The following is a 14,527-nucleotide window of genomic DNA, read 5'->3' as shown; positions in this document are numbered from 1 at the left end:
CTGACTTTTCCTGTCTTGTGACTGATCTAAACAGGCGATTTTGAGTCAACACTTGTTTTTTCTGCAGCATTTCGGACCAGCTCAGTGGTTTCATATGACCAACAGCAGCAGCCGACCGTAAACTCAAGAGAAGCCAGAAAATGTTAAAACATTTCACGTCAAAACATAAAATTATCTGCAGATAAACTCCCCTCTGATGTCGCAGCCACAAACTGTGAAATGATGGAGACCATGTGATGTTTTCAGCCGTTATGAGCCATTCTGTGCTGTGATTGGTGCAGGCGGCCTTGTGTGAACATGTTGTTCTTTAAAGCGTGAAGAAAGCAAGTTGACACAAACATGAAATGTTCGAGTGTTTACTGACCCGCTGTCTGGAGAAAAGACTGAGTCCAAGATGCGGTGGACTGCGACACTGCATGGAGGAGAGAAAAGAAAGTTAAAATGCAGCATTTTTACATAAGGTTGAAATATTGGAGGAAACTGAATCCTTTTAAACTTAAAAACTTTTCATAGTTTTCATACGTCAGAAAAAATCTACAAGAAAAGCATCTTCAAACCACACAGTGAGGCAACTACAGCAAAAAGTGGCATCTCTGAGTCACTAGGTCTCCATCGCCATGGTAACTGCCCAGTCATCACAAAAAACATTGGAAGTGACTTAAGCTAAACTGAAAATGCCATTTTTGTTCAGTTGACACTAAAGTACAACAACAACACTTAAAGTGGGACAAAAATAATAATAAAAAAAATACCACAAGTCATTTTTTGCAAGTCTCAAGTTTATAAAGAACAATCCAAGACAAGTTTTAATCTAGATTAAAATCCTGCCTGTTTAGAGTTGGTTTTGAACTATAATAACTAGAAAACTGACCAACATATCCGGTGTATTGATGATTTTGATGATTTCACTCATCAAAACACAATGCTTGTTACTAGTTTCTCAATTCTTGACTGTATGGTAGGTTGTTTTTTTTTTATTTTTAAGATGTAAAGCACTTTGAACTGCCTCGTTGTTGAAATGTGCCATAAAAATAAACTTGACCAAGTTTCCTGTGGCCGAAATAAATATTTCTTATTAAATCCATGACATCTGCCTCTAACTCTGCATCATTTTATATTAGAAATATCAAAAGTGACTGAAAACAGTTAAGTCTGCAGAGAGAAACAATAGGACTGATTACAGGTCTATGGTTAGGAAAAGCACAGCTAACATCTCTGCGCACCCCACACATCCTGGACACAAACTGTGCAGACTTTTACCTACAGGACGGTAAACATTGCAGAGACAGTTTCTTTGCAAACAACAAAAACTTGGTCGATTTTTATTTTCTTACTGTACGAGACCAAAAACTGATGTTTTCTCAAGCAGCTGTCATTTTTTAACTCTGCAGTTTGACTAAATGTTGACACTCACAAACATGAACAATGACAAGAAAAATAATTCCCAAACATGGTGAAGAAAGAGACTTTCCTTTTAAACAAGAACTGTATACGCTATTGGATTCCCTGGTGGCTAACAGCTACATGCAGCAAATGCAAATTACAAATAAACAGACATTTAAACATGTTCAACATTTTATTAGAAGTAATGTCGGAGCAACGAATCCTAATGAGTGTTTAAAAGACAGAACAAGAAGCTCCCAAAGGAGTATTTTACCAAGAAAAACCACATCAGTCAGCTAATGAGCTGCAGAAAACACACAGACATGAACACACACACACGACTTACAGAGCAACAAAGATGATTTACAAGGTGAAATTTACTGTCGGCTGTGACCTGCAACAAACCTCTACGCCTAGAGTTACGATTTCATCCAGAACAGGGAGAAAACCTCCAGGATGAACCTGGTTTATGTTTTACCATTCCCATAAGTCACTCCCTACATCTCCAACATTATAATTTAAAGCACTGATATCTTTTCAGAAGGAAATTACATCATGTTATAATATTGTTCCCTCGTCAAAAATATAGCTGGAATGTTAAATTGGTTCCGTCATGCATGTTTAAATTAAATCCTTTAATCTCCATGGCAACCACACAGCTGTGCAAAACGCCTGAGTGTACCTAGCCCCGCCTAGAAGGACGAAGCTCCTCCAGAGAGCTGCAGGTTCCAAGCTTCAGCCTCAGAGAATCACTATGAAGGAAACAGCAGCGGCTGCATGTGAACTGTAGGGGGCGTAGGAGGCACTCCCAGAATAAGATTTAAACCTCCTGGAATCAAACAGCAGCCGAAAGCATGTTAACGTAGAGTTAAAATGCAGCCTACAAAATCTACCAGAGTCCAAAATGAAATGCGACTCACACCATCATGATGCTTAATGTTTCTAGTGCATTTATTAGAAAATGGAGGCAGATCCTCTGCCATCATTGAATCACAATTTTAGCTTGACATGCTATAATTGCTTAAACTTTACTTTTGTCTTTTAAAGTTTAGCTGCAGAACCTCATTTGTGAAGAAACATCTTTGGATGATTTTCCGTAAAATAAGTTATCAAGATTGCCTGTTGGGCAGAATTTGAGGTGATTGTTATCCAAACAATCCATGTTATTTTTCAGTTTTCTTTCAGCAAAGCAAAGAATGCAAATGGGAGAAAACCTATGCATGATTCATTCCTACAACAGGATTTCTTTATTTTTTGAGACAATACTCCATGTTGCTACCCAGCATACGTTCATTTAATCAATAACCATTTGAATCTGAATCAGTTTTCTTCAAGTTCATAAGCCACTGAATCTAATTCTTTAAAGTATTAAAAATCTCCTTAAATGCAAAAAATATATTAATTGGAAACATTCCTTTTTCTACACCACCCAAAACTGTCATTGATTCCTATAATTGATCACCAGAAGCTTAAAAAAAGAGCATTGATATTGTAAAAGCAGCTGATGCGGCACTTTTCACCTAAATCTACTAGAAAGTGCTTGAAATCATTCATACTAAGATATGATTTCATACCTTAGTATGAAACATTTTGTTTTTTGTTTACTCCAAAAAACAAAATGTTTTGCAAAGTGACAAAATGAAAAAAATAGTTAATAAGGACTGTTCGGTCGCCTGCACCTGATTGGCTCAGCTGGTAAACTCAAACCCCGAATCACACGTCACAGATTGACGTCAATGACCGCCTGAAGCAGTCTCTGAATGTAGGCCCTCTGCAAAAGGTTTGTGAAATCCCAGATCACCACTTTGTTTTATGTTCAACACCACCCCCTAGTGGCCACATCATCTAATTATAATTAATCAATCCCGTTGTAAAAAATAATGCCCTGTTGCCTCAGATATGCATCATAAATCTCTGCACGGCAACCAAACCCAAATATCCAATCCTGTAACTAAAATAATTAGACAAAAGTCTATAAAAACAAATCAGGACGTAACAGAGCTGCTCCAACATCCTACAACACAGCAGCAAATCTACTACAGAACGAAAGGGGGAAAAATGTGTTGGGATGGCCTAGTCAAAGTCCAGACCTCAACCTGATTGGACCTTTAAAAGGCTGTGAAGAAACATCTCAATGAGCCGCAATGATGTTGGAAAAAAAGCGTGTCCAAAAAAGTGAGAGACTTGGAGAAAATAAGATGTTGCTGCTGGTTCCACATGATGTTGGATCATGGTTTGTTTTTAACATACAAATAGATTGTTAAATAATGTTACAACCAGATAATTTCTATTATAGCTTGGAAATAAAAAACACAACATGTTTTCTGTTGAAACATCTTCAACATGACCAGTCCTTTAAAAACCCAATTTTACAGAGGCAGAGATCTTCCACAAATACAATAATTAGTTAAGTTTGCACAATTAAACTACAGATCAAACATAATGACAATAATAACAGTACAGAGGAAAGAGCCCAACACCTCCACCTAAATAGTAGGGCTGGACAAAAAGGCTGAAAATCTTACTTTACTGTAAACTTTTCATATTAGTCAATATCAATAATTATTATTGATTAGATTTTGCTTTAAATATCTGAAATGCTGCCAGACTGGTGGTGTGACTTTTCCTTTTATCCAGTTTTCCTCCAAGCCAATGGGTTTTTATTTTTAAGCAGTCATGAGGCAAACCCTGAAACTGTTACTCAAAAAGTTGTTGCTAGGTAACCAAACTGCGCGTGAGTTGCTAGGTAACAAAAGAGCAAGTGAGTTAGTCAATTCCACCAATATTTCTTACTTGGAACCTTGGAGTTCAGTAAATACTGAATATTCTGTCAGGTGTATCTTGAAAAAGTTGGACCTTGAGAGAGAGACGTGATATTGATCACATGTCTATCTCTGTTATTATTGATTTATTGGGGACCCCTACCAAAATAGTATAGAAAAAAATATATAATGCAAGAAAACAATCCTTCATCAGTTGATCATATATTTAGGAATACAATCATATTGAAATAAACACATCTATGAAATATTAATGAAGAATTAAAAGAAATTTAATGAAGCGACGATGTTGTAAATTTTGAGTAAAACCCATCGAGGCTCATTGAAACTCTCCTCCAGAGCTTCTATGATCTGGTAACCGGCAGCCATTAGCTGCGGATTCAGAGGCTTCCAGATGGGCTTCAGTGACGCTGAACGTCACAAATGGCTGGGAAAGACGTGAAAGCTGGTCACTGCGGGGTTTGGCATGTTTGGATGAGACACAGCTGCCGATCATGAGGGGAAATGAGGGTTCTCGTAATCATCTTTATTGAATGTGATCAACCTTCTGCCAATGAGAAAAATACCTTCTGGATTAGCTTTCAGGTTTGACTGACAGCAGAGGGACCATCCGCCTGGCCGTTTTCCCAACCAGAGCCCAATTAATCTCCATCTATTACTGAAAAGATCATAAATAGCATAAAATGAATTTTATTTTGTTAATTTCTGAGTTATTTATGACAAAAATGTTACTATTGAGTAGTTTGTTTTATTTAAATCATTTAAACAAATTATGTCTGAAATCAAAACCTTCAGATGCCTGTTTTTTCACAAGGTCATAGCTTAAGGTGGAATTAGAAAAATACCACCTTATATAACTGTCTGTGCATCTAATCTAGTGCAGGTTGTCTTTTAATATTCCAGAAGTTAGTGCTGCTTTTTCAAAGAACTGCTAGTGCCGATGTTCTTGGACACATGCGAAGGTTTTAATATCTTGGGTTTATGCAATGCGTAAAGAGCAGATTGGGATGAAGCCTGATGGATTGGCAATCACTCGCCGTCTGAGGATTATAACCCATAAGAATAAATTTGAATGTGTCCGTCATCTGGTGTTACGCAATCAACCCCAGTTTTCCAGACAACACAACTGCTTAAAGGCTTACAGGGTTTTGCATAAGTCTTTATGCCTCAATATATCTAGAAATCAGATATTGAATAAAAATCTAGATCGGTATCGGTGACAATGTACCTGATCCATAAGAGCAGATCTATTCAGTCCAATTACTGGAAAACACTGTAAATATCCAAAATAAACAAATAGACAAATTCAGCGCAGGGTGGTGGAAACAAATGCAAAACAAACTTTTCAGACTTTTATTATATTAGTTTTCACAACACAACACAAACTATTTGTGTTGTGAAATAAAACCTGAATGGGTCTGGATACTTCTGAAATGGACTCAATGTACAGAGGGTGTTGGTAGTATCTATTCTTTATTTCTATAACTCTGAATTTTGCTTAAAAAAAAAAATTATTATTTTGGGTTATTTACAAAGTTTATTTGTAGGGTTAGGTTAGGGTTTATTTTTTTTTTTGTTTCTTTGTTTTTGTTATTTACTTTTCAAGGTTAGACAGTAAGAACCTTTTTTTTTTGTTTGTTTGTTTTGTTTTGTTTTTTTAAACAAGAGCTGGAAACAATGCAAAGTTAGATTTTTGTCATTTGCTTGCCAAACTGGAAAAATAAACTGTGAAAAGAAAACCTTGAGGTTTTTTAGACACTGGACTTCTTTCACCTGCATTTGAAACATCACAGTGCAGCAGTGGCTCATTTATTAAACTTTTATTATAATCGTTGGTTTGACAAACAATCACCAGTACACAGTGGAATTAGAAAACACATTTATATACCAAAGTAATTCTCAAGCTATGTGATTATCTTTGTTTTCAGAGTTAAAGTGTGCCCAAAACTTTTGTTTTTGATAAACGGTTTACTTTGAAAACATTTCTGTAAAAGTTATGTCCTAGAAATCCATTCAGCATTGCTATTGGCGTGAAAAAGGCATAAAAAGCTGACAGCAGAAAGGATGGAAATAAAGCAAAAGTCCTCTCACTAATACAAAGTCAGGTTTGATCTGATGCCTTCTGACAATTTAAATTCCAGTAGGCAACAATCTCTACAATTCGCTGACAACAATATCTAAGAGATTTTACAGCCTTTCCCCAACTTGTCAACCAAGATGGCGGCTTCTCTTTGAATCCGTTGTGGCAGCAGTAAAGTGAAATAAAAATTAATCTGTAATCATTACATCCTTCACAAAAACAAAAATTAAGTAACACTGCCGCCTTTTGGCAAAAATAAAAGAACTAATATGGAACAAGTCAGATTAACCTTTTACATATGACTGCAACTAATTATTATTTTAGTTATCGATTAATTGGAAAAACCTATTTGGCACATTCTGTAGATTTCTCATTGAACCGTTTTAGCACTTCTCATACAATATCAGAAATGCATAAAAGAATGGAAATTAAATAATTCAGTTTATTTTTTAAATATGAAAACATTTTATCGCCTAAAACAACATAGCATTTCTTTTGTGTACCTTTGTAGCAAAGGCATTTGTAGCTAAAAAATACTTCTAAAAGTCCAGCTTTCTTTCTTTTGACATCAATACAGTGTAAAACTGATCTGCCAAATTATTTTTATTAACCAACTTAGTAGTTAGATAGAAAAAGGTGATTGTTTTAACTGGGTGGAGTTAAAATAGGCTGGTTAAGGACTTCTAGGTAGATAAAAATGTCAAAGGATTTCTTTCATCATAAATAAAAAATGCATATACCTACTTTTTCAGTTTTGTGTTAATTAGTGCTTTTAGTGAGTTGTACTTTCAGTAATTTTCATTTTAAATAATCAGCTCATCAAGCTGTTGCATGTCTTTCACAAATCACAAACTTGTTTTTCAATATTCTGCAATCAATCCAGATTAATCTAGACTAGCTTCGTCAACAGCATGTCTGTGGCACACTGACCCAAATACAGAAGAAGAGTTTGACTCTTGGCCATTTCTTACTTGATGCCACTTTCTGGCAACGCAACATTACAGTCACCATCTTTAAGCTCTGAAACTCAGAAACATTGTATGAACAAACCCTAAACCCTCTGCTGATTCCCAGAAATAACGAACAGTGACTTAAATTATTATTATTATTATTATTATGGAGGGACAATCTGTTCATCTCACATCTGACAGGAATGCATGAAGGCTGCAGGATTAAAAAAAAAACCTGGTGCATCCTTACCTCAAACAGAGGAGGAGTCCCCTTGTTGGGAAGTGCGCATCCCAGTAATTCAGACAGAAACTTCGCCATATAGTCAAATTCCCCTGAAATAGTGAAGCTTTATCAAATTAAAAGCTGCTGTTTTCCTAAAGGCATCACTTTTCTGTCTTCGTCACCAGCTCCCCGAGCGAAACGGGGAAATTCCGCCCGATAATAGGAGCGAAATTCCGGCTTAAACATCCGCAGAACGCCCGCTGGATGTGGAGCTTTACAATCTTTATTCCCACCGCCAAAATAATCTGAGGTTTAGCGTTGAAAATAAATCAGAAGGCGGCGACAGAGGGCGGTGTGGGCGGGACAACGAGCTGCAGGTGGTTTTCAGCGACAGGTGTTTGTTTTAGCAGATGTGATGATGGACAGGGCCGGCCAGGGACATTTGGAGGGGCCGGTGCTCAAAGTTAAAAAATGGGCACTCTGAACAAGATTTTAAAACACCTTCACTAACTAACACAACAATAACAAATACCAAACCATATTCACCAAGAATCACGTCATCAAATTCAAAAATACTTTATTGATCCTAAAGAGAAAATAAACAATGGATGTTGCTATTGAGTGATTGTGTTAATCTGAGACTTTAGGCAACAGCTTCTTCTTCTTCTTTTTATTTTTATGGTAGTTGGCAAACAACTTATAGGTAAATTACTGCCACCTTCCAGACTGGAGTATGCATCAGATGTCAATCCACTATTTAGGCAGCGGCAGCATTTCCAATAACCATAAAATTGCGCAATCAGATTACAAAAAGAAATTTGCTTAATAGAAGCAGTTTTCTAATGCAACATTTTCAATAACCCGTTTTTTGATAAAAAGTTTTTACTACCAGTGTAACAGGGCTTTATTTTACCAATATTATAGATGTGTCAAAATTTATACAAATTCATTATACAAAGTTATTTTTCCTGACATTTATTGGTATCAGACGTGCAGATTCCAAGCTTTTGGAGTTTAATATTGTTTTATTTCTACCAGTTTCCCCAGCAAATTTCCCCCAAAACCTTTTGCTATTTAGCCAAATTTAATAAAAGGGTGTGACCAAGGCTGTTTTTGAGTAAAAAGTCAATGAATGTTTGTACCTTACTTACTTACAGTGAAATTTTAAAAGACAGTAAAATAACAGAAACAAGATTTCGTTTCTAACAGTTTCCATTTAAGAAAACAAAACTTTCTCAGAGAAAACCTGAGAAAGTTTTGTCCTAAAAATGACAGAAAGTTTCCAGCAGGTCCCTGTGGTGGAGGGCCAGGTTTCTGAACTCCAAACCAAACTATTGCAAGAGCTGCAAAACTGCAGAGTTTCAAGCTGCAGAAGAAAGACGACTCTGTTCTTAATATGCAAACACTCTTCAGCTTTGTCCTTATTCTGTCAGCATGTTTCAGTTTTCCTCAGCATTGTAACATTTCTGTCTCTTACTTCCTCCGGAAAAATGGGCACTGATGCTTGTTTTCTTTTATTCTTTTCTTTAATGAAGTCTGAGGTTAAAATTGATGAAATGTGGATTACAATTTTGTGATTTTGGTTCACGTTTGTTGGTTTGTGTTTAGTGTCAAAATTTGATGTTGTTCAATTATTGTTTCCTATTTTTGAGCATTTGAGATTATTGTCCATCTTTGAATGATCACGGTTTCCTTTGCATTAAATTTACTACTTATTTACATCTCATTTAAAGGTTTTGGATGTTATTTTTTTTCATTGCTTCTAATAGTTTATTTTAAGTCAGTAATTCCTTAATATTAATGAAAAAGTGCTGGTTTAACCAGCAAATTATTTCACTTATAACAAGATGTTTTATGTAAGGGGAAAATAAAAATAGTACTTTTTCATCAATATTAGGGAATTATTTAGTTAAAACGAGCTCATATATTTTTCTTGGAAGTTACTTGTAAATTAGTTCTGTCTTATTTCAAGTGTGCTAAGATATTTGCACTAGAAGTTAGACCAAAAATATTTGATAAGATTTTATGTTTTTGCTGTGTGACAAGTCATAAAAATAAAAATAAATACACAATTTTACATTTGATTTGTTATCAAAATGTCCAGCGAACAAAACATGTTTCACGACTAAATGTAGAAGCTGCGTTTGAGTTCACAAAGTGTGTACAGATTTTTGAAAAAAAATGAATTAAAACTGGTCTTTAATGAGCTGTTGTAAAGAAAATGTGATGATAAAACAAAAAGTTGAAGCTGCAAATCTGATAATAGGAGGTAATTTAGGTCAACACACACACACACACACACACACACACACACACACACACGCACACACGCATTCCTACATAAAGCTCGCTGTGTTCGCTGCAGCAGCTGCCTAATGTTGCATCAAAGCCCTGTCTCTGATGGAGAGTGTTTTTCCTCTTTATTACACTCCGCGGCTCTGATGGAACTTCACCACGAGCCGAGCCTCCACTCCATCATCCATCCCATAAACGGCTTCACGGCTCCACAGAGCTGGAGACAGAGACAGCAAGACAGAGAGAGAGAGAGAGTGGGGAAATAAACGAGATTAAATAAAGAAGGAGATAGCGGCTGCACTCTCTCTGCACTGCAGCAAGGCACTGTGGGTGATTTATCCGTCAGTTGGCTCAGGGGGAAGCTGAGTCTCACCATTAGTAAATGAGTCCTAACTCACTCAGACAGCAGAAAACATATTTCCTGCAGCCGTGTGGAGCTGAAGCCAAGCGTCAGCTGCTCCGTCTCTCTCTCTCTCTGAAGCCGGCTTCACAGAGAAGATCCGACTTTCCTCCGGAGATAAGAAACAGACTCCTTTGTGCTGCGAATGCATCAGCGCAGGATTTCCATTTGAAAGGCAGACCCTCCTGTGGCCTCTCCTCACAGTCGGACCGTATCAAAGAAGAAATGTCAAACCCAGAATTATCATCCTACAGTCACAGGTTCATTCTTTTATCTTCCCAAAAAATGTTTTTTAGAATATTTTAAGGTGCATTTTTATGTAAAATCAACTTTTTTGAGCTTTACATCTTGTTATGATATTTCCTCATCAAAAACAAACCTGGAGTGTTGCTTTGATTCTTTAATAAATGTTTGAGAAATCCTTTCATCTCCATGGCAACCATTCAGCTGTGCAAAACACGTGGGTGGACTAAGCTCCACCTTTGAGAAGCTTCTGCATCCACCATGACTCCCCCGCTCAGCTCCTACAGACTAGCCAGCAGCAATTAGCAAACAACTGATCAGTTGATCTTGTTATAGGAACTACTTCTCATTGAAACACTGGTAAAAATGTTTTTAAAGGGTTAATAGAGGAGCCATGTTGTGATGACTTCCTGAAGGTGGCGTTTCAGAAAGAGCAGGAGTTTCTTAAAGAGACAGAGGCCCAATTTAAAGATGTTAAATTATGAAGTCAAATTTATTTTACGCCATATTTGATATATATATATAATTCTTATGACTGAAGTTAACACAGGAAGTTGACTGTGCTATAAAATGGCACTATGTGCCTGGAAAACACGTAATACTTCTGCTTTAATGACATTTATTTTTTGTCTAGTTTCTAGTGCAAATATTTTAGCACGCTTGAAATGAGTAACTTTTCAGAAAGATACAGGAATTTATTTTAAGTCAATAATTTCTTAATATTGATTTTAAAAAGCACTTGCTACACTAGCAGGTCATTTAACTCCAAAGATCTCGGTTAGTCCTGGACTGAGAGACTCTTTAGTTTTGCTTGCAACCTAGAAGAGAAGAGAACTTTTATCAAATTTCTATCTGTTAGTTATTTGTGGTAATGTTGATTATTGTGCACTACCCAAATAAATTAAATTAAAAACACTAACTTCAAAAGAATAATCATATTATTCTCCTAGAAAAAACAAGTCTTCCTTTCTGGGGTTTTTTTCACTTGTGGAAATGTTTCCTTCCAATAACACTGATATACTCTGAAATCTGTAAATAAATAAGAGATATTTGGGGGAAATGCTTTCTTGCAAGAATTTTCAGCAAACATCACATCTCACATTTGCTCATGTAAGAATGTGATCATAACAGTTATGTTTCTAATTGATGCTCTGCGGTCGGCTCCTTCTTCCATCACTTTTATCTCTCTGATGTCCATTCTGTCGACTCCACAGCCAGCCAATTAACTCTGGAGCAGTACATAAAGGATTCAGGTCATTTTCACTGCTATCACTGCAGTCCTGTTGATAATAAATCAAATGGCAGCTTTGCTCGTGGATTCTGTAAGGATTTGGTTCACAGACGTGAGATTACACTGCAAAAACACAAAATCTTTACCAAGTTTTTTTTTTCTGTTTTTGTCTAGCTCCTAGTGTGAATATCTCACTTCAAGTGAAATAAGACAAAACTAACAAAGGATTAACTTTCCAGCAAGATATAGGAGCTTATGTTGGTAAATAATTTCTTAATATTGATGGAAAAGTATATTTTCCACTGGCAGGTTATTTCACTTATCACATGGAAAAAATGTCCTGTTATAAATTAAATTTTCAGCCAGTGAAACTTGAATATTTTTTTAAATGTTAAGCAATTATTCACTTAAAACAAGCTCTTAAATCTTAAAAGTTACTTGTAAGTTATCTCTGTCTCATTTCAAGTGTGATAAGATATTTGCACTGGAAATAAAGTAAAATATGTGTACATTTTTTTGCTTTTGCAGTGTTCTTGGAGATTTTCTGCTATGTTCTGATCCAGGAGGAGTGAATGCTGCTAATTTAATGTTAATAATGAACTTATCTTAAAGCACTGCTTCTTAACTTGGATAAAGAGGAATGTATTTATTGTTTAATTTACAAATATGTAGAACATATATATATAAAAACATTCACTATTGAAGCCATGCTTTTAAGCTTCAATTATTACAGAAAACTTACCTTTTGATCCAGAGCACCTCTAAGTGAATAAAGTAATAAAGTAGGTCAGGTTGACGTTGCCTCCCGTTCCAATCTATAACTTGTGGAGAAGCATGTAATTGCTCTGTAATTTTAACTGGACTGGCCGGTTCAGTATGACGGGTCTGAGCTGCCAGCCTCATTAACTGAAGGTAAACCGCAGCTCTCCAGGATCCGGGATGGAGATGGATAAGATGTGATCAGCTGTATGGCAAGGGCCAGCTGGTGAACGGGCCGCAGAGAGGACAACAATAAGCACTCAGGATCTTATCAGCGGAGGGTATTAGGCAGGATTTTCCTATCAGACGGTGTAAAATGCAAAATCTAGGAGAGAAAAACTTGAATATCTGGGTTAAGACACAGTCATGGGGATATTCAGGAAGAAAATCCTCAAGACCTTTAAAACTGGTAACCTGAGGGGTGGGAGGGTTTAAAATTGGGTCATGTTGTCTCCTTAAAGAGCAGAGTTATGAGTCACTGTTGTTTTCTGCTTGATGCCTGTCTTATTCAACACACAAACACACAAACTGGATTTGTTTTGTGCAAAATATGACTAAAATGTTTTTAGTATTTGAAATTATTTTTTGTAATTCCATTTGCAATGAATTTTTATTCATAAAATGTAAAGTTTAATATTGAATTAAAACTGTGTTGTGATAGTTTGTTAGATAATCTATGAAAAGATCATCCTCCTCTTCCTCCTCTCTGAGCTACTACTGCCAACTGAAGAAATTCAACTCTCTTGACCAAAAACAACAAATCAGGAGGCAGGTCTTAGTGCTGTCAATCATCCTCGTGTACTCGCTGATAAATGTGCTAATGGCGGAGAAACAACTTAATGTTACAGGACAACTGTTTATCCCCCATCAAATGTGGCTATGCTAACTAGCTTTAGCATTAATGACAGGCTCATAAATGGTAAGCTGCAGCTTAGCAGTGAGAAAGAGTGATTGACAGCGCTGAAATCTGCCTCCTGGTTCTGATTGGTTGTTTCTAGTTAGCACTGGAAGAAGGCAGAGGAGATCAGTTTTTTCCACACATTGTCTGTCTCATGTTATATTGTCATGACAAAGTGATAGTTCCTACACATATTTAAAAAAACATACTTTTTCTAAAAGTTACATACTGCAGCTTTAATGATTATTGTTTGGAGAATAATGGAGAAAGAGAGGAAATGTTATCTTTTATCTTATCAGTTCTGTATAAAATGGTTAGTAAACATTTATAGAAAGCAGAAATGACCAAAAACTGCAGGGAAAATATTATTTTCCTGAAGGTAAATCCCAATCTTGATTTTTTTCATTCACCAGGATCAAACCTTCTTCAAATCTGACAGTAATTCTTTCTCCAAAGTTCCTCCTTTAATTTTCACCAATTTTTCTGATAAAAATACAGAATTTTTTCAGTCTTTCTCAGTAATCAGATGGTTGCAGATTTCTTTGATTTTTTCTACTGAATAGTTGCTGCTGTGAAGTATCTGTTTTAACATCAGTGATTTAGATGAAAATCCAACGTCCCCATGATTATTTGTGGTCTTTATGTGTGTAAATAGCTTAAGTGAACATAAATATATTTGTAAAACTAAAGGACATATTTTAGATTTTCATGTTTACATCAAACAAACATTCCTTTATCCTATTTTGTAGAATGAAAAAAAGCACAAAATAGTTAAATTAAACACATCGGTTGATTCTACACAACATAAACTTCAAGCATGGTGTCCAAAGCTTTCTATTCGTGATTTTTTTCCTTTAGCTGAAATATTTCTCTTCAGATCAGGAGCCAAAATGAAGCAGCATTAGTGGGCAGGCCGTTGCGTAACGCTGATGCAGTAGATTGTGGATTTGATGGTTTAAATCTGAACTGCAGACAGAAGATTAAATCAGGTTTATTTTACAACATCGTCCTGCTGCCACACATCAGAGCTGTGAGAAATCCCTCTGCTTTTCATTTAGCTGTTTCACCATTCGGATCTTGTTGATAGCCTTGTAAACACAACATACCATTTTAGCACCCTAATACATTATTGTAGATCTGATTACAAAAATACCATGAATTTAGTTTGTTTTGTTTTGGGGGTTTTTGTTAATCTATTTTAATTTATGTCCCTTGGAATGCAGAAACTCTTTGAGTTTCCTGTAAAACAGTTTCTCTTGGGGATCCATCTGTTGACAAACCCCAC

At 36.0% G+C, this 14,527-nt stretch overlaps 1 protein-coding gene across 1 annotated transcript in view; it reads right to left on the bottom strand.

Annotated features, from left to right (window-relative positions):
* The window catches only part of rasgef1ba (RasGEF domain family, member 1Ba), a 74,084-nt gene extending 66,363 nt beyond the window's left edge, over positions 1–7,721 (bottom strand). The window contains exons 1-2 of the mRNA XM_044111983.1: positions 7,444–7,721; positions 365–412 (exon numbers count right to left, since the gene is read on the bottom strand). Coding sequence (XP_043967918.1) covers positions 365–412; positions 7,444–7,512 — 117 coding nt within the window. The 5' untranslated portion in view covers positions 7,513–7,721. The remainder of the gene's footprint in view (positions 1–364; positions 413–7,443) is intronic.
* Between the last annotated feature and the right edge of the window lie 6,806 nt (positions 7,722–14,527).

This window comes from Gambusia affinis, linkage group LG03 (genome assembly GCF_019740435.1).
Source record: "Gambusia affinis linkage group LG03, SWU_Gaff_1.0, whole genome shotgun sequence".
Classification (NCBI taxonomy): Eukaryota; Metazoa; Chordata; class Actinopteri; order Cyprinodontiformes; family Poeciliidae; genus Gambusia; species Gambusia affinis.
The sequence above is the reverse complement of the archived record's forward strand: the minus strand, read 5'-3'. Positions and strand labels throughout refer to the sequence as shown.